This window comes from Sinocyclocheilus grahami, unplaced genomic scaffold (genome assembly GCF_001515645.1).
Source record: "Sinocyclocheilus grahami isolate Dianchi unplaced genomic scaffold, SAMN03320097.WGS_v1.1 scaffold395.1, whole genome shotgun sequence".
Lineage (NCBI taxonomy): Eukaryota > Metazoa > Chordata > Actinopteri > Cypriniformes > Cyprinidae > Sinocyclocheilus > Sinocyclocheilus grahami.
In genome coordinates this window covers 256,045-277,013 of record NW_015505574.1, presented here as the reverse complement: position 1 = coordinate 277,013, position 20,969 = coordinate 256,045, and the positions used below count along the sequence as shown (strand labels likewise).

At 41.0% G+C, this 20,969-nt stretch overlaps 1 protein-coding gene across 1 annotated transcript; it reads right to left on the bottom strand.

Annotated features, from left to right (window-relative positions):
• Positions 1-3,541: 3,541 nt before the first annotated feature.
• Positions 3,542-5,573, bottom strand: LOC107550306 (interleukin-21 receptor-like). Its single transcript, XM_016231574.1, has 3 exons — positions 5,354-5,573; positions 4,459-4,604; positions 3,542-4,227 (listed from the first exon to the last, which is right to left on the bottom strand). The coding sequence occupies exons 1-3, from the start codon at positions 5,559-5,561 to the stop codon at positions 4,042-4,044; spliced, it is 540 nt and encodes a 179-aa protein (XP_016087060.1). The 5' UTR covers positions 5,562-5,573; the 3' UTR covers positions 3,542-4,041.
• Between the last annotated feature and the right edge of the window lie 15,396 nt (positions 5,574-20,969).

The window sequence follows — 20,969 nt, the reverse complement described above, 5'->3', positions numbered from 1 at the left end:
TGTCTCCCCCCAGGTTTGCATGGAGTTCAACAGAATTACGGGCAAAAATCGAAAACAGGAATTCTACGAAAACCTGGACAGACACAGTTCACGGTTCATGAACCTTTTTAAAACCATATGGGGAACTCCTGGTCAGCACTCATTGAACTTTTTACAGCAAATAAAGGTCAGTAATTATTTGTCTTATTTAACATAACTTGAAGGTAACTGTATAGTTCACCCAAAAATGGAAATTCTGTCACCATTTACTCATTTACTTACCGAACAATTTTGGGGCACCATTGACTTCCTTAGTATTTATTTTTAGTATGTACATGTCAATGGTGCCCCAAAACTGCTTGGCTATAAACATTCTTCAAAATATCTTCCTTTGTGTTCAGCTGAGCAAAGAAATGTATACAGGTTTGGAACAACTTTAGGGTGAGTAAATGATGACAGAATTTGTATTTTTGGGTGAACTATCCCTTTAAAAGTATTTCATTTTGTCAACATGTAATTTATGTAATTTATATTTTCATATCAGTAATCTGTTATGCATGATAGTATATATGATATGGTAGTCTTAATTTAAATAATATATTCTCATAACAATGCTTAAAATAGATTGATAGTGAGTTTTTCTGGCATTAATAGAATTTCATGTTTTCCTCTAAAGTCAGACCAACCAACTGAGGTCAGAACCCTTGTTTTTCGAGGACTGCCTATCATGCTCGAGATGAAGACTCCTCTTTCTTCAAGTCATGTTTAGTAAGTACATCTGTTCTTAAACGGGATAGTTCACCCAAAAATTATTACCCCATGGTTTACTGACCCTCAAGCCATCCAATCAGATTTATAATAAAATTTATCCTGGCTCTTCCAAGCTTTATAATGGGAGTGAATGGGGGATGAGATTTTGAAGCTCAAAAAAGTCCATCCGTCATAAAACTGCTCCACACGGCTCCAGGGGGTTAATAAAGGCATTGTGAAGTGAATCAATGTGTTTGTGTAAGAAAAATATCCATATTTAAAACTTTGTTTGTAAAGTGAAATATCTAGCTTCCGGCTGACCACCTTCCATATTCAACTTACGAAGTGTAACACCTCTCGCAGTGCAAAACACTTAAGGTACATCCTATATCATACGCCACATCACTTGCACTTTTTCTGTAAGTTGAATACGGTCCACCGGAAGCTGGTTATTTTACTTTAAAAAGTTTGAAATATGAATATTTTTCTTACCAAAACCCATTGAGTCAATTCAGAAGGCTTTTAACAAACTCATCTATATATTTAAAGGCATGAGTGTGAGTACATTTTTTATTTTTGGGTGAAGTATTCCTTTAATATACAAATGTGGCCAACTCTTTTGTACAAGTCTTCAAAATAATAAACTTAATTTATAATGTATACTTTAAAAAGTGTATACCAAATTCTTTGCACAAAGCATCTACATTTACATAAATTCAAATGTATACATGTCAATATAATGTTGGATTAGGGTTAGTGATTTGTTTTTTTAATAAAATTAGTGCGCATTCTGAAAAGCATGCATTGACGATAAACCTTTGATTCCTGATCACAATACTATATTTATACCTGTTTTTTTTCACTAGGTGTCTGATCATCGCAACACTATCCTTGATGTGCCAGTGGGGATCTTATTTGAGGATACTGATCTTCAGCCCCCCAACTCTTTGCATTTGACTACTTCGATTGGAATAATTCTTGAAGGCCAAGTGGTGATGGACAAAATGCAGGACCTCCTACAGGCAATCTGTCTTCTCTTCGGTCTGATTTCCGCACTAGACCTGAATTACCCAAAATCACTTGCCAACACGTTTGATTTCATCCAGCGTGTACTAATGTCAATGGGACAGAATGCTCTCAAGCCTAGAGTGCAGTCTCTGGCAAACCAGCTTTTTGCTTAAGAAACGTCACTGTGATACTTCAACACCACCCTTTGTTTTGGGTTTTTCTCCCTCGATTTACTCCATTATTTATTTATGAAGAACAAAAAGTATGTTAAAATTGTTAAATGCACCGAGTTCTACAATTGATGTGCAGTAGTTAATTTGGGATATTTTTACACCTCTGTAGTGTGGTTGTGACCCAGTAATATTTCCACTACAGTATAGTTTGTACTGTAATAGTGACATTTGGGCCAAAGACACTGAAAATGTTCAGTATGTATTATTTTAGTTTGCTGTGTTTACACAAAGCTTTAATGGTGAAATGTAGTAAGAATGTAGTTCTTATATTTAGCCTACATGTTCTGTACATTAACAATTGTGAGGCATAAAAAGTGTAATTAAGTGCACAGAGTTGTACAATTTATGTAAGTGCACTAGTTAATGTTGAACATTTTTACTGTTGTTACCACCTTTACAGACCCAGTAATATTTCCACTACAGTATAGTTTGTACTGTAATACTGTAAAAACGGTTTAGGTGAAACTTTGGTGAAATACACTATATGTTGAGTATGTTTTATTTTAGTTCGCTATGTTTGCACAAAGCTTAAATGGTCAAATTGAATAGTTATGTTTACATTAACATAATTGTGATACTTGAGGGGGCCGGGGCTCTGGCTCTTCTCAGTTTGCGGAGGAAGTAGAGACGCTGCTGTGCTTTCTTGGCCAGTGCTGCGGTGTTGTCAGTCCAGGAGAGATCCTCTGTGATGTGCACACCCAGGAACTTGGTGCTGCTCACCCTCTCCACAGTCACACCATTGACGGTCAGAGGAGCATGCTGAGTGCGCACTCTCCTGAAGTCAACAACAATCTCCTTCGTCTTCTCCACATTCAGAGAGAGATTGTCACTGCACCACCCGGCCAGGCGGCTCACCTTGCTCCTGTAGTTTATATGTATAAGTATATAGTATATATGTATAAGTATATATGTGCATAGATTTGTACAATTGATGTACTGCACTAGTTAATTTTGTTACCACCTTTACAGTGTGGCTGTGACCCATTTCCATTACAGTATAGTGTTTACTGTACTTGCATTAATATTGTGACATTGTCAATAAAAAGTCAAAGATTAAATATGCTGTTCATTGTTTTATTTCAGTTTGGTGTGCACAAAGCTTGCAAGTCAAAAATAAGAACATCATTCGACAGTTTCAGTTACATTTCCAAGTTGAGTTAACTTAAATATAAGTACACTTGAAATTAATACCAAGTTAAGTGAACATAATCATTTAAGTACATTAAATAAGCGCCAAGTTTGGTGAACTAGTTTGCGGAGGAAGTAGAGACGCTGCTGTGCTTTCTTGGCCAGTGCTGCGGTGTTGTCAGTCCAGGAGAGATCCTCTGTGATGTGCACACCCAGGAACTTGGTGCTGCTCACCCTCTCCACAGTCACACCATTGACGGTCAGAGGAGCATGCTGAGTGCGCACTCTCCTGAAGTCAACAACAATCTCCTTCGTCTTCTCCACATTCAGAGAGAGATTGTCACTGCACCACCCGGCCAGGCGGCTCACCTTGCTCCTGTAGTTTATATGTATAAGTATATAGTATATATGTATAAGTATATATGTGCATAGATTTGTACAATTGATGTACTGCACTAGTTAATTTTGTTACCACCTTTACAGTGTGGCTGTGACCCATTTCCATTACAGTATAGTGTTTACTGTACTTGCATTAATATTGTGACATTGTCAATAAAAAGTCAAAGATTAAATATGCTGTTCATTGTTTTATTTCAGTTTGGTGTGCACAAAGCTTGCAAGTCAAAAATAAGAACATCATTCGACAGTTTCAGTTACATTTCCAAGTTGAGTTAACTTAAATATAAGTACACTTGAAATTAATACCAAGTTAAGTGAACATAATCATTTAAGTACATTAAATAAGCGCCAAGTTTGGTGAACTTAACGATATAAGTATAGTCTACAAAACCGCCAAGTTTAATGAACTTAAATATGCAAGTTTTGGGGAACTCCATTACTCAATTAAATTGAGACAACGAGTTTACTCAATCAATTTAGTTCAGTCAACTTATTAGGGTTCTCAGTGTACACAAGCAGCACCAGGAAACAGCAGGAAATAGCACTATTCTGACGATGGAGAGTCAGATGTCCATTCAGCACTGTTGCTCCATTCACTCCACATGGATGTAAAAATTGAAGGATGCACTGCAACCTGAACTTCTGCCACATACTGCCTTCCTGGCAGGAGTTTTTCACTAATGAGAACCATTGATTGTTGGTTCTGCTGCAGGGTGTAAATTTGTGGCATCTGAGGAAGCATCACATGGTATTCAGAAAAATGTCAGCTAAACTCAGCAACATAGGTGTGATTTTATCTTATACATAATATAATAACACACACACACACACACACACACACAGATAGATAGATAGATAGATAGATAGATAGATAGATAGATAGAGAGAGAGAGAGAGAGAGAGAGAGAGAGAGAGAGAGAGAGAGACAGACAGACAGACAGACAGAACAAATGAGTTTTACCTTATCTGGGTCACTTTTAGTTTGTAATCGTACTCTGTAGTATAATTTTTTATTCAGAAAGTGTTCTGCATAAGCCACATCCCAAGTGAGGTTAAAATCCCCATCAATTTTTGTCATGGTTAGGTTGAAAGGTTGTTTTGGTTTAACTATGAAACGAAAAGAAAACCAATGTTAGTGCATTGTACACAAATAACCAAGACACTGAATTACAGTGGGATCCAAAAAGCCTGAAGTCGCATTAAAAATCTTGTACCAAGATCTCATTTCAACCAAAATGTTTTAGGATTTTAAAAAGGTTATGTTCATTAAAGCTCAAGATGCTCTTTGGATCAGATCATGCTGGAGAACATGATCATCAGGTTTGGCACTAACTGAGAAAAAGAGGATAAACCAAATACTATGAGATTTTGACAATCATTACATTAAAATGATAAAATCTTTAAGCATTGGTGTTCTTGAACATTTGGATCTCACTGTATCCACCTTATTATGCAAAGCAGAAGTGAGCTATTTTTTGTGAACATACAAGACTTATGATTCATTAACCACTACAAGAATAGCAAAGTGTAGTAAACTGTAAAACTCCCTGCAGTGCATTTATAAATGAATTAAATAAATAAATGTATGCATTTAGCAGACGCTTTTATCCAAAGCGACTTACAGTGCATTCAGGCTATACATTTTTTACCAGTATGTTTATAACGACAATACGGTAAAATAGTTTGATAGGAAATAGCGGTTTGCTATATACAGCAGCATAACATTGTTTTTGTGCTGCTAAAATAACCTGAAGCGAACGACACCGGAAGTCTTCAAGTTACAAAAGCCCACCCACGCTCTTACGTTAAAAATTAGGTGGATATGACGTTTACACCAAGTAGATATCGGGACATACCAGATTTGTATAAAACAATATTTTCAGAGTGACTCTTTGTTGGGGTCTCCATATTGCCTTGTTTGGCCATTTGTGTTACTATGATAGAGCAGTTAGTTTCAAAGGACATTATCACATCCATATCCTCTGGCTCCATTGTGCACCAGGATTGTGGCGCTTTGATAGTGCAGCTCCCATTCACAGGCACAAAATCATCGCTGAAAAACATGAAAATGTGCCAATTAAACAACATGTTGCTCAATGGTGAGAGTGGATTTATTGATTTATTTACTGTATATTACGCTGCTGCCACACAGATCTAATATAAACATGCAATTTTTTTTACAACTGTTTACCTTCACAGACATAACCGATTGTTTTTGTAACTCATGTGTGTGTTTTAACATAAACTTGTGTGTATCTGACAGTTTAAGTGCATTTTTGCGTGTGCGTGGCACATTATATACTGGCGCGCAGTTTAGAGGGAACATTGGTCACCACTGATAAGCTACTACTAAATATTGTAGAAACTTAATTTGCTATAAAGTTGATTTTCAACGATTTGTATTGTGAAAAGCGCTATACAAATAAACTTGAATTGAATTGAATATATGGATCAAGATCACCGTAAAGTGCCTTTGGTGTCCTCATCAGAATCACTCAGTCATCATGAACATAATACAATATAATGAAATTCTGAAATTATATGATAAATGACCAAACATTTGCACACGTATAACTACAACTACAGTCTCTTGAAATTTATTTTTCTAATTTTATACCATTTTCTTTGATTGGATGTGTGTGATTTTGGCATGTCCCTCATGCAGCTCAGCTAACTTCAATGAGTGTAAAAAGTGGTTAAATATCACAATATTGAAATAGTTTTTAAATATTCATATTGCCCTCAGCCAGTTGTTAATAAAACAAGTTAGATCGTTCATTTATATTCTATTTTCATAATAATATTAAGAATTTTGCATGTGTCCCTGAACTTGCTGTCCACCCTGTCATGATGTTATAAATGCCCCTTTAAGAAACCCTCTGATCTACTCAGTGAAATCTCCACCCCCATTTTGCCTTTCTTCAGTGGAGGTTAAAACATCTGCTGCAAGTACACTAAGTATCTACACTTATATTTCCTAATTTTCATCATATTGTGTTTGTAGTTGCATGTTGCCACCCTGTAAAATTTTAATTTACATAAAAGTTTTTCAGAAACTTATCCAAAAAATGTCCACCCTGTCACCAAGCCTTCCATGACAGGGGGGACATGTGCATAGTTTTTGCAAAATTCTGATAATGTTTTAACAAAGGCTATTGATTTAACATGTTAAATTGGTGTGATTAATTATGGGGGAAAAAATGTTGAATTGATAAATGCATTTAATGCACCCCAGCCCAGGACTGTATGCTATCTTACATTGCATGCAGTTGCTTAGTGATGAACATGATGAAAGGCAACAACTCACTGTGATGAATGCAGTTAGAATGTGCCTAACATTGAAGATAAGTTGGCAAAAAATGCCCAAAGCAAAAGTGCCATTTTCCTGAATATCTGCTCGATTGCAAATGTGATATTGACTTTATACAACAGTTCAATAAAAAAAATAATAATAATAAATAAATGAAATGTCTGTTTTCGTTCTATTTGTCCAAAGAAAATAGTTCCAAAAAATCCACAGTGAAACTGTTGTGCATCTCTGAGCAACACAAAGCGGTGTTTCGTTACTGAATGAATCCGTGTTTTTAACAAATCTAGTGAGCAGCTTTAGTTTCATATTTAGAGAATAATTTAATTTTTTTATTAATTTCATAATTTAATATTACATAAAAAAAAAAAAACATTAATACCCATTTAAACCCCATTAATCTCATAGCATTATTTATGCAATTCTAAGTGCAGTGTATATAGTCTGTGGAAATTAATATTATATATATATACACATCTCGTACTCGAGTGATATTGCGTTTATACAACATTTCGACGGAACATGCATGTAATTAAACAAGAAAAAATTGAGTGCCTAATAAAACCCTCTTTTGTGTGGAACTACTTCCTTCCGCCACGGATTCAAAGCTCAAGTTGACAGTTAAACATGCGACACTTTTAGAATTGGTTTCAAGGGCATGTGCTGCTTCAGTTAGGTTATTAGTGAGAAATAATGAGGTTATAAGAGAGAAACAATGCGGCAAGAGGTGCATCCAAATGAGAGAGAGAGAGAGAGAGAGACCGCAGAGCTAGACGTTTCTTCTTATATTAACTAACGTACTCTACGATTAACTCAGTGAATATATATATAATGATTTCATTTGATTTTGGAACAGCCCCATAGTGTCTTACTATTCTAATTTAAATTATTGATTAAAATGTAAGAATTTGACAAAATATCATGCATATATCTAATAAGGTAAGAAAAAATGGCCTTATAAATGTAAAAATGCCCTTTTAAATTAATTTACAATTTACAGTTGCAGTGTAGAATATATATTTCTGAAATCATTCTTTATGTTACTTAAGGGTTTCTTGTTGTTCCTGTTGTTTATCTGATGTTCTCTTCACCCATTAATGCATTTGTCCACCCTGTCATTTTGTTGTCAATAAACAAATTATTTAAACAAGTTAGAACAAGCAAAACCTTTTGTGTGATTTCTTTATAAAGAAATGTGGGCCAGTTAGTATTCATTGAAAGTTTGACCAGATATCTTTGTCATTTGATTTTATTTGTAAAATCATACAATAAAAAGCTTTTATTTCAAGCACCGACTTTCAAAAACAACCTGTTTAACACGAAATATGTTTCTTCTCATTTTGTTTTTCACTATGTAATATTAGAAATGTTAAGGGAATAAAAAAAACAGTTAGCTATATACGGTTATCTGCATATGTTGAAGTAGATTGGTGTCTGAGAGAATATGCGGCGTCAGATGCAGAAAGCTCCGTCATAACTCCGTCATTCCGTTTTTACTTTCACTTTCTGTAACTTTAGTGAATTGACTGAGATTAAGACGTTCGCCGGCATAACTCTTGCGTACGTTGCTTGTGTGTGATATCCATTGGCTCGCCTTCATGGTTTAAAACAAAAATATTTCAAACATTGCAAACATAACCAATTACCCCGTATCGAACTGTGTCGCATCGAACCGAACCGTGACACCACTGTGTCGTATGAACCGTACCATGACACCACTGTGTCGTATGAACCGAACCGTGACACGACTGTGTCGCATCGAACCGAACCGTGACACCACTGTGTCACATCGAACCGAACCGTGACCCCCCTGTGTCGTATGAACCGAACCATGACACCACTGGGTCGCATCGAACCGAACCGTACCGTGACACCACTGTGTCACATCGAACCGAACCGTGACCCCCCTGTGTCGTATGAACCGAACCATGACACCACTGGGTCGCATCGAACCGAACCGTACCGTGACACCACTGTGTCACATCGAACCGAACCGTGACCCCCCTGTGTCGTATGAACCGAACCATGACACCACTGGGTCGCATCGAACCGAACCGTACCGTGACACCACTGTGTCACATCGAACCGAACCGTGACCCCCCTGTGTCGTATGAACCGAACCATGACACCACTGGGTCGCATCGAACCGAACCGTACCGTGACACCACTGTGTCACATCGAACCGAACCGTGACCCCCCTGTGTCGTATGAACCGAACCATGACACCACTGGGTCGCATCGAACCGAACCGTACCGTGACACCACTGTGTCACATCGAACCGAACCGTGACCCCCCTGTGTCGTATGAACCGAACCATGACACCACTGGGTCGCATCGAACCGAACCGTACCGTGACACCACTGTGTCACATCGAACCGAACCGTGACCCCCCTGTGTCGTATGAACCGAACCATGACACCACTGGGTCGCATCGAACCGAACCGTACCGTGACACCACTGTGTCACATCGAACCGAACCGTGACCCCCCTGTGTCGTATGAACCGAACCATGACACCACTGGGTCGCATCGAACCGAACCGTACCGTGACACCACTGTGTCACATCGAACCGAACCGTGACCCCCCTGTGTCGTATGAACCGAACCATGACACCACTGGGTCGCATCGAACCGAACCGTACCGTGACACCACTGTGTCACATCGAACCGAACCGTGACCCCCCTGTGTCGTATGAACCGAACCATGACACCACTGGGTCGCATCGAACCGAACCGTACCGTGACACCACTGTGTCACATCGAACCGAACCGTGACCCCCCTGTGTCGTATGAACCGAACCATGACACCACTGGGTCGCATCGAACCGAACCGTACCGTGACACCACTGTGTCACATCGAACCGAACCGTGACCCCCCTGTGTCGTATGAACCGAACCATGACACCACTGGGTCGCATCGAACCGAACCGTACCGTGACACCACTGTGTCACATCGAACCGAACCGTGACCCCCCTGTGTCGTATGAACCGAACCATGACACCACTGGGTCGCATCGAACCGAACCGTACCGTGACACCACTGTGTCACATCGAACCGAACCGTGACCCCCCTGTGTCGTATGAACCGAACCATGACACCACTGGGTCGCATCGAACCGAACCGTACCGTGACACCACTGTGTCACATCGAACCGAACCGTGACCCCCCTGTGTCGTATGAACCGAACCATGACACCACTGGGTCGCATCGAACCGAACCGTACCGTGACACCACTGTGTCACATCGAACCGAACCGTGACCCCCCTGTGTCGTATGAACCGAACCATGACACCACTGGGTCGCATCGAACCGAACCGTACCGTGACACCACTGTGTCACATCGAACCGAACCGTGACCCCCCTGTGTCGTATGAACCGAACCATGACACCACTGGGTCGCATCGAACCGAACCGTACCGTGACACCACTGTGTCACATCGAACCGAACCGTGACCCCCCTGTGTCGTATGAACCGAACCATGACACCACTGGGTCGCATCGAACCGAACCGTACCGTGACACCACTGTGTCACATCGAACCGAACCGTGACCCCCCTGTGTCGTATGAACCGAACCATGACACCACTGGGTCGCATCGAACCGAACCGTACCGTGACACCACTGTGTCACATCGAACCGAACCGTGACCCCCCTGTGTCGTATGAACCGAACCATGACACCACTGGGTCGCATCGAACCGAACCGTACCGTGACACCACTGTGTCACATCGAACCGAACCGTGACCCCCCTGTGTCGTATGAACCGAACCATGACACCACTGGGTCGCATCGAACCGAACCGTACCGTGACACCACTGTGTCACATCGAACCGAACCGTGACCCCCCTGTGTCGTATGAACCGAACCATGACACCACTGGGTCGCATCGAACCGAACCGTACCGTGACACCACTGTGTCACATCGAACCGAACCGTGACCCCCCTGTGTCGTATGAACCGAACCATGACACCACTGGGTCGCATCGAACCGAACCGTACCGTGACACCACTGTGTCACATCGAACCGAACCGTGACCCCCCTGTGTCGTATGAACCGAACCATGACACCACTGGGTCGCATCGAACCGAACCGTACCGTGACACCACTGTGTCACATCGAACCGAACCGTGACCCCCCTGTGTCGTATGAACCGAACCATGACACCACTGGGTCGCATCGAACCGAACCGTACCGTGACACCACTGTGTCACATCGAACCGAACCGTGACCCCCCTGTGTCGTATGAACCGAACCATGACACCACTGTGTCGTATGAACCGAACCATGACACCACTGTGTCGCATTGAACCGAACCGTACTGTGACACCACTGTGTCGTATGAACCAAACCATGACACCACTGTGTCGCATCGAACCGAACCGTACCGTGACACCACTGTGTACAAAGAAATTAAGGGTCTGTAATTTTTATGGTAGATTTATTTTAATGTATTGAGACAGAATACCAACCAAAAAATCCAGAAAAAACACATTATATAAAGGTTAGAAATTGATTTGCATTTCAGTGAGTGAAATAAGTATTTGATCTCCAAGCAAAACATGATTTAGTACTTGGTGCAGAAACCCTTGTTGGCAAGCACAGAGGTAAGTTTTTTTTTGTAGTTGGTCACCAGGTTTGCACACATCTCAGGGGGGATTTTGATCCACTCCTCTTTACAGACCCTCTCTAAATCCTTAAGGTTTCTTGGCTGTCGTTTGGCAACTGCCTTAAGATCATTAACAAGCTCCTCCCGTGTAGTTCGGGCTGATCCCTCACCTTTCTCATGATCATCCTTACCTCATGAGGCGAGATCTTGCACGAAGCTCCAGACCGAGGCCGATTGATGGTTGTTTTACATTTCTTCCATTTCCGAATAATCGCACCAACAGTTGTCTCCTTCTCACCAAGCTTCTTGCTGATCTTAATGAGCTGACATTAGGATTAACTTCTTAAAGTGGCAGGACTAATCAGTGTTCCACATGGGCACATATAATAAATATATGCAGTGTATGCATATAATAATGTGAAAGCAATCAGCTATTTTTAACAACACGTGAATCTAAACTACTGCATTTTCTCAAATACCTTGTTTTTCTTTAAGCTACACTCTGATCTCAAATCCAACAAAACAGACAGATGAACTTTCTCACTTTTGAAAATATCAACTCAAGAATGCCATCTGATCTCAGAATGTATTTATACAAAAGTACAGGTCAGTGTCGAAAAAGTCAGAGCAGCTTTGAGCATGCAAGAGAGTGGATGCCAGAAGACAGCGCTGTTGCAAGCCACTGAATTTATGATGAGACATTTTCCTCCAGTTCTGCCTGGAGTCTTCAAAGCTGCTGCTGCCAAACAGAGAGCGTCTTGTGTTCTGATGTGTACCTGGTTTATACAGAACCACAGCAAACCTTGATCGTTTTACTGCACCAAATATATTTATAGCCATGGTATCTTGAAGGTCTTACTGTTCCTTCTTTTTTTTTTCAATCTCAGAATTATGTGTAAGTACTTAAAATAATAAATATCAACTCAAGAATGCCATCTGATCTCAGAATGTATTTATACAAAAGTACAGGTCAGTGTCGAAAAAGTCAGAGCAGCTTTGAGCATGCAAGAGAGTGGATGCCAGAAGACAGCGCTGTTGCAAGCCACTGAATTTATGATGAGACATTTTCCTCCAGTTCTGCCTGGAGTCTTCAAAGCTGCTGCTGCCAAACAGAGAGCGTCTTGTGTTCTGATGTGTACCTGGTTTATACAGAACCACAGCAAACCTTGATCGTTTTACTGCACCAAATATATTTATAGCCATGGTATCTTGAAGGTCTTACTGTTCCTTTTTTTTTCAATCTCAGAATTATGTGTAAGTACTTAAAATAAGATATTATTTATATCCATGGCCTTCGCTGCAGAAAAGAAAAAATTCAGCATGCCAAAATGCTGGAGTCAAAGCGAGACTGTATCAAAGGTGACTTGTTTGCTGTTTTTTTCACCATGTCTACTTCCTCAGTGCTTTGCATTGACCCATATCACACTAATGGCTTTGAGCTAGATTATGTAAACACATTTTGTAGCCAAACATGATATGTGAGAACACTGAAGCAATTGGAATTTCCCCCGCTTTCGGGTACTATGTTAATGGGTAATAAATGTTGGTTATTTAACTGCACTCTTTTGGTGCACCACAATATTCAAGCAAGTTAACGCAGAAGCAGGTCCCACATAAAAAACCTGCTGATGCATTTGATCTGGTGAGATGGAGGGAAAGTTGAGGCAGTAAGTGTATAAAAAAAGTACGGCAAATTCATCTGTGACATAGATGTGTTTCTGGAATAAAGCTGTGCGCAATGTTTTCCCAGTCCTGGGTTCTTGTGAAGTCGAATTCATGGTAATGAGGAAGAATATGTTGCGTTGAATATATATAAATAAATAAATAAAAGAAAATAAAAAAAGAAAGAAAGAAAAATAATAAAATGGTACATTTCTTATTACACATTTTTTAATTTAAAATGTGTAATTAATAAAATAAGTATTTAATATTTTTTTTATTTAATATTGCATTTTAAGAGCTTTATTTAACACATAGGGAATTGCCACTTTTAATATATAAAAAAATGTGGGACTTTTTTACTTATATAACGTATGTTATTGCATATTCAATAATATACTTCAAAATATATAGATGTACATGTGCTAAAATATGGTACTGTGTGTATAAATATATCTGAAGATATATGTATATGAACATATATGTGCAATATATGTACACAGTTAGGAGCATAATATATATTGTCGTATATTGTGGTAAGTTTTGTCTTCATTACTACATTTTTATACCGTGTGCGTGTATGTATCAATATATAGCCATACACAGTCCATCTATATATACATATAAGCTTATCAATATATAGAAATGTATTACTTTATATATAGCAATATATTTTCCAGTATATTTCCATATATTTTTGTTTTGTTAGGGTACAGTAATATTCATGAGCCAGGCTCATAAGGTAGAGAATATGTCTCCCCCTTAGTGTGTATTTCTGACATAAGTGTTTTCCCAATCCAGAAAGTATAGAGGCTATTCTTGGGAAATCTGATCAATTCCGACTGCAGCTGGTTGCACTGAAGAGGAATGCATTGCGTTGGTGTTCCAGAAGGCAACACCTTTGAATGGATGGCCAGGTGACATGGCCAAGAAGAGTTTTTTTGGGGCAGACATGCTGCATTTCTTTGTTGTTGCACTGGAATTGGACCACAACCATGGCAGTAAAAACAATTTGTGTCAGAGACACGTAATACAGTTTTATCTGATGGATGCTGAGGGTGGAATATTTCTAAGATAAACATCACGCCTTTAAAAACCTGCTCAGATTGTGTACAGCACACAGATGCTCAAACGCCTGCGTGCCGCTCTGGAGCCAAAGGTTGCCTTCAGTGCGGTTTGGGCCAGTGAGCAGAACAGTGCTGGTGTTATCTGATCGAGGGGCCCCATGGCAACTTGGGGCCGGTAGAGTCTGTGGAACCGGGTGGGAGAAGGGGGTTCAATTTCTGCTCCATTAAGATTGAGCGCAGGAGGCCCTATGCCACTCCACAGCGAGGGGGCTTCACTTCCAAACTGCTTTTAAGAGCCTTTCATGTCGGATCACCCAGTACAACACAAACACGCCTGAGACTCGGATACCTAAGTACACTTTTCAGGCGGTTCAGATCAATGACAAACTAAAACAATTACAATCTATAATATCTTTACACTGGAAGCAGACTAAAGACATGATGTCAGCAGGGGCGAACATAAATGGGGCAGTGTCACAAGTCTGGTGGGAGTTCGGGGAAAGGGTGAGAGCAAAGTTACTGATGTCTTTTATATTGTGCCAGGGTGGCTCCTCCATTACCGGTGGATGAGTTCAGGCCTAACAGAGACATGCATTTAAAGCTATTGGTGGCTACAACTGGATACGACAGCGGTAGGGCTTGGAAATTAAATCCATTTCTACCTAAAGCCAGAAAATAAGCACTCTAAAGACTAAAGTCTTTTAGGGTTATGCAACAAACCTTCTCAGGCAAAAGAACAAAGAACATGCGAATGTTTTCACAGTGTTGGTTCACTTCAGCCCTAAGCACCCCGTGACACCATAATACCACTGATCTGTCTGTGAACACACTCTGACGAATGAGCAGATGCACTGCAGAGACTATGACCAGTAGATTTATGTTGCCTTTACAGCTGATACCGCCAGTTGCACCACTCCTTTCCTCCATATGTGAATCTACCAGGTAAATGAAACAGCATTTATACGTGCAAAATCAGCCTTTTAACTCTTACAAATAAGTACTGGTGGTGCCATGAAAATGGTAGCAAGAGATGTTATCATGGTGCTTCTGTCTCTGCATTATCTGACTACATTTGGAGACGACAAGTGCTAGATAAAACGACCATCAGATTCTCAGCCACCTTCCTCATATGCAAACCTCAACAACAATAGTTGAACAACAGTACACTTTTTAAACGTCGGTGCAATGCTTGAAGCAAAAACAAGCTCTGTAAAAAAAGAGCAATCTTTTAAGAGACCAATCTTAATTTGAAACACTATGAGAAGCAACTTCAGGCATCATGAATAAGCAAAGGAGAGTCAACTCACAACTGAATACAGGCAATAAAAAAGGAAAAATCCCGTCCATCCAAAATGTCATAAGCATAAATGTTTTAAAAAATATAAAAAAATAAAATTGGGCATGGGCAAAGGACTTTTTTACCAGTTACATTTTTACCAAAATATTGCTAATGTGACCGCGCTTTAGGAGGCAGTATAATAAAGTTGCTTTTAGAACAACATTTGCTTCAGGAGGCTTCACAACAGAGAATTTTTCATTGTTCTGCACTGCTGTATCTGATTGTCTGAAGATTATCAGAAAAAGCGGTCATATGACTCATTCGCAGCTCCCAGATATGGTGGGGGATTTACAGTACATTTTGACGTGTGATATCAATGCCCACAAGCCATCAATATAACAAACAATAGACATGTTCAGTGCATAGAGCTTCCTGAGGTGAGCCCACCCATCACAGGACAGTCTTGTGAGGAGTTGATCAGCGTGATTATGCTTTAAGAAAATCACTGCTCTGCTTGGCTCTAGTGTGCCCCTTTTATCAGCTGATTGAACAAAGCTCAAGCAGAGTCCTATATCTAGATGCACTGAAAGCCACAGCCAGATTATAAACAGTAATTATTTGAAATTTAACATTGGTCTTGCTGAAACCAGGCCTTAAGCCAGATAAAACGGTGCCACACTAGTACATCAAATGATCAACTATGTGAAACCTTTACCTTTCACAAAATGACTGGAATTACACAACCTTGGCTACCTTACATAATGCCAGGAGGTATTTTCCATTGGAGGGGCTCTTTGTTCTTGGCTTTTGTTGCCAGTAACAGTTACCGGGAGCTGACGGAAGCATGTCATGGTGGCATGACATTAGATCTCACCTGCTAATGGTGCCAGAACAAGGGTTGCTTGTTCATGCATGCTAACAGCTACAATGTTCGTATTCAGACATCTGTTATTAGTTTCAATTCGGACACTGCAATTGTCAAAAGAAAGTCGGATGCAACATTGGTAACATCACCGCAAAGCTCTGATTCTGAGTGGCGTTCTAAATTCCGCACATCCCCTCAGACTGCTTTGATTTGGGGGTTGGTTGCATCATGAATTAATTAACAAACATGCCACAAACAGATGCCCCCCTTGTCTGCGATGGCCTGATGCACAATCCAGAACATCTGCTACCAGGCTTTTCATTAGAGCTCCGTTTCTCCATGGGTAGAGCACCACAGAGGGTATTTCAGGGAGAGTCAGATTTCCTCAAGAACTTACATGCTGCTCCGAGAGTTTAGGAGATCCTGCTGCGTGAATGCTCTGGGCAAGAGGGTTCAGAGGAGGAGAACTGGACATTATGAAACATGGAGACACACAGCTGTTTCTGGACAGTCTCCCACTGTCTTGTTACAGCAACCCGCTAATCCCCTTACATATCTGCCGCCCATCCATGGCGCTGCTGCATCTGGTGGAACCAAACAGTGGAATAATTTTGGCTTATGCTGCGAGAGGCACGGGTCAGGGGCCCAGACGCGGGTCTGACTGCCGCCTCTGTCTCGCTGCAGGGAGAAAGGGAGGAGGAGCCGAGGTGTGATGAGATGATCAGATTAACCGCGAGGGAAAATCAAACAATGGCCCCATGTGACTGCCCCTTTACTGTAGGGGGAACACACCTCACATGAGCCGTGTCACAGGAGCTCATGCACACTAATGAGATCACGCTCGCAGAGGGACGTAGCGTCTTTTGCAAGTGCATGCTGCTTTATTAGTGTTAGATTGGGCTGTGGCCACATTTTTGGCACTCTTGGAGTTGCACTCTGGAAGGATTAAAATACGAACGCGCAAACCTTGCTTTGAGACAGCTGCATGCAATCAGCAGCTTTGAGGAGCATGATATGAATAACAAATCATTTCATATCCAAGGCCACATGGATTCAGTGAAAATCTGCAATCTTTTCCAGGAAGTCGATTTTTTGGTACCTTCATTCTGAACACGTATACCCGACAGGCATATGCAAGACAAACATGCATCCTTGGGTTTGGCGATACTGATCTCTCGTCTCACCTATGTGGTGATGTTTATCTCTCTCACACCTTTTTTTTTACACACACATAAAACATATGGCAGCTATTTGAGTCAAGTTCGGAGAGTGCTCCACAGTGCTGCCTCTTTGTTGCTTTGTGTTTTTACAACAAAGCCATGGGTTTTAGACTTGCAGTCTGAGCATGAATTCAGCACACACATCAAACCCGTGTCACAGGAGCTCATGCACACTAATGAGATCACGCTCGCAGAGGGACGTAGCGTCTTTTGCAAGTGCATGCTGCTTTATTAGTGTTAGATTGGGCTGTGGCCACATTTTTGGCACTCTTGGAGTTGCACTCTGGAAGGATTAAAATACGAACGCGCAAACCTTGCTTTGAGACAGCTGCATGCAATCAGCAGCTTTGAGGAGCATGATATGAATAACAAATCATTTCATATCCAAGGCCACATGGATTCAGTGAAAATCTGCAATCTTTTCCAGGAAGTCGATTTTTTGGTACCTTCATTCTGAACACGTATACCCGACAGGCATATGCAAGACAAACATGCATCCTTGGGTTTGGCGATACTGATCTCTCGTCTCACCTATGTGGTGATGTTTATCTCTCTCACACCTTTTTTTTTACACACACATAAAACATATGGCAGCTATTTGAGTCAAGTTCGGAAAGTGCTCCACAGTGCTGCCTCTTTGTTGCTTTGTGTTTTTACAACAAAGCCATGGGTTTTAGACTTGCAGTCTGAGCATGAATTCAGCACACACATCAAACTACTTAGGCTTACATTTACGGACTGGGTACTTGCTTTTTTTTATTACAGTGCATTCAAGCAGCACACAGTACGCTGAGGTGCAATAAACAGCTTCACCTTCAAAACAAATTAATTTATGTGAAGGCACATGTCGCCCAGAGCTGATAATGTGAAGTTTAGATGCAGCCAGTTCTCTTGTTCTGTGAACTCGGATTTCAGATCGTATTAAGCAGTTTTAGGCCGCTGTTCGCCATGTAATTGTATGTTAATCAAATCAGCAAATGCTCAGGGGAAAGGATTTCAGCTGTGTAAGAAAAAACAGGACAGGATCTCCCTGGTATTTTAGTACGTCTCAGTTGTACACTGACCTTTTAATCAGGACATGTGGTTTTGGTCTCCCTGGCAACTGTAGTTCAGTTATATTCAATTCAGTTAGAAGACCTTTTATCTCAAAGGGAACAGGAAATGTAAGTAATATAATGCTTTGAAGGACATTTCGCTTAAAGGTGAAGAGTGAAATTTTGGCACAGCAAACGGAATTGCAAAAATAATGATTGTTTCCACTTCCTAATCAAGCTCCCACCTGAAATCCATCTACAGTTGCTCAGACAAATATGTTCCGAACCAAACTCACGCCATTAGTATAAAGCTGGAAATGAGCTAAAAGTGATTACACATTTAGGGAAGTCCACCACCCAAGCATGGAATGGAGCACAGTACAAGCATGCAGCCCCCCCCCCGTCCATTCACAAAGGTTGAATCTGAAATCACATACCTCCATACTATAAAGTAGGTGAAAATCAGTATGTGACAAAAGAAGTATGTCCGAATTCACAGTACACTGATCACCTACTACTTCCGGGCATTACCCTGAAGTGTGCATACGATGGACACTTTACTATCCCATGAGGCCATGCTCTGGGCAAGAGGGTTCAGAGGAGGAGAACTGGACATTATGAAACATGGAGACACACAGCTGTTTCTGGACAGTCTCCCACTGTCTTGTTACAGCAACCCGCTAATCCCCTTACATATCTGCCGCCCATCCATGGCGCTGCTGCATCTGGTGGAACCAAACAGTGGAATAATTTTGGCTTACACTGCGAGAGGCACGGGTCAGGGGCCCAGACGGCCGCCTCTGTCTCGCTGTAGGGAGAAAGGAGGGAGGAGCGGAGGCGTGATGAGATGATCAGATCAACCACAAGGGAAATCAAACAATGGTCCCATGTGACCGCCTCTTTACTGTAGCGGTGACACACCTTGCATGAGCCGTGTCACAGGAGCTCATGCACACTAATGAGATCACGCTCGCAGAGGGACGTAGCGTCTTTTGCAAGTGCATGCTGCTTTATTAGTGTTAGATTGGGCTGTGGCCACATTTTTGGCACTCTTGGAGTTGCACTCTGGAAGGATTAAAATACGAACGCGCAAACCTTGCTTTGAGACAGCTGCATGCAATCAGCAGCTTTGAGGAGCATGATATGAATAACAAATCATTTCATATCCAAGGCCACATGGATTCAGTGAAAATCTGCAATCTTTTCCAGGAAGTCGATTTTTTGGTACCTTCATTCTGAACACGTATACCCGACAGGCATATGCAAGACAAACATGCATCCTCGGTTTGGCGATACTGATCTCTCCTCTCACCTATGTGGTGATGTTTATCTCTCTCACACCTTTTTTTTTACACACACATAAAACATATGGCAGCTATTTGAGTCAAGTTCGGAGAGTGCTCCACAGTGCTGCCTCTTTGTTGCTTTGTGTTTTTACAACAAAGCCATGGGTTTTAGACTTGCAGTCTGAGCATGAATTCAGCACACACATCAAACCACTTAGGCTTACATTTACGGACTGGGTACTTGCTTTTTTTTATTACAGTGCATTCAAGCAGCACACAGTACGCTGAGGTGCAATAAACAGCTTCACCTTCAAAACAAATTAATTTATGTGAAGGCACATGTCGCCCAGAGCTGATAATGTGAAGTTTAGATGCAGCCAGTTCTCTTGTTCTGTGAACTCGGATTTCAGATCGTATTAAGCAGTTTTAGGCCGCTGTTCGCCATGTAATTGTATGTTAATCAAATCAGCAAATGCTCAGGGGAAAGGATTTCAGCTGTGTAAGAAAAAACAGGACAGGATCTCCCTGGTATTTTAGTACGTCTCAGTTGTACACTGACCTTTTAATCAGGACATGTGGTTTTGGTCTCCCTGGCAACTGTAGTTCAGTTATATTCAATTCAGTTAGAAGACCTTTTATCTCAAAGGGAACAGGAAATGTAAGTAATATAATGCTTTGAAGGACATTTCGCTTAAAGGTGAAGAGTGTAATTTTGGCACAGCAAACGGAATTGCAAAAATAATGATTGTTTCCACTTCCTAATTAAGCTCCCACCTGAAATCCATCTACAGTTGCTCAGACAAATATGTTCCGAACCAAACTCACGCCATTAGTATAAAGCTGGAAATGAGCTAAAAGTGATTACACATTTAGGGAAGTCCACCACCCAAGCATGGAATGGAGCACAGTACAAGCATGCAGCCCCCCCCCCAGTCCATTCACAAAGGTTGAATCTGAAATCACATACCTCCATACTATAAAGTAGGTGAAAATCAGTATGTGACAAAAGAAGTATGTCCGAATTCACAGTACACTGATCACCTACTACTTCCGGGCATTACCCTGAAGTGTGCATACGATGGACACTTTACTATCCCATGAGGCCATGGAGAATATTTATTGATGACAGTGATGTGACACATCTGAC

Coding starts and splice junctions, on each gene's coding strand:
- LOC107550306 (XM_016231574.1), bottom strand. CDS start 5,561: ATGTTTTTCAGCGATGATTTTGTGCCTGTGAATGGGAGCTGCACTATC. Junction 4,605..5,353: donor TATTGTTTTATACAAATCTG/GTATGTCCCGAT, acceptor TTCGTTTCATAG/TTAAACCAAAACAACCTTTC. Junction 4,228..4,458: donor CTAAAAGTGACCCAGATAAG/GTAAAACTCATT, acceptor ATGCTTCCTCAG/ATGCCACAAATTTACACCCT.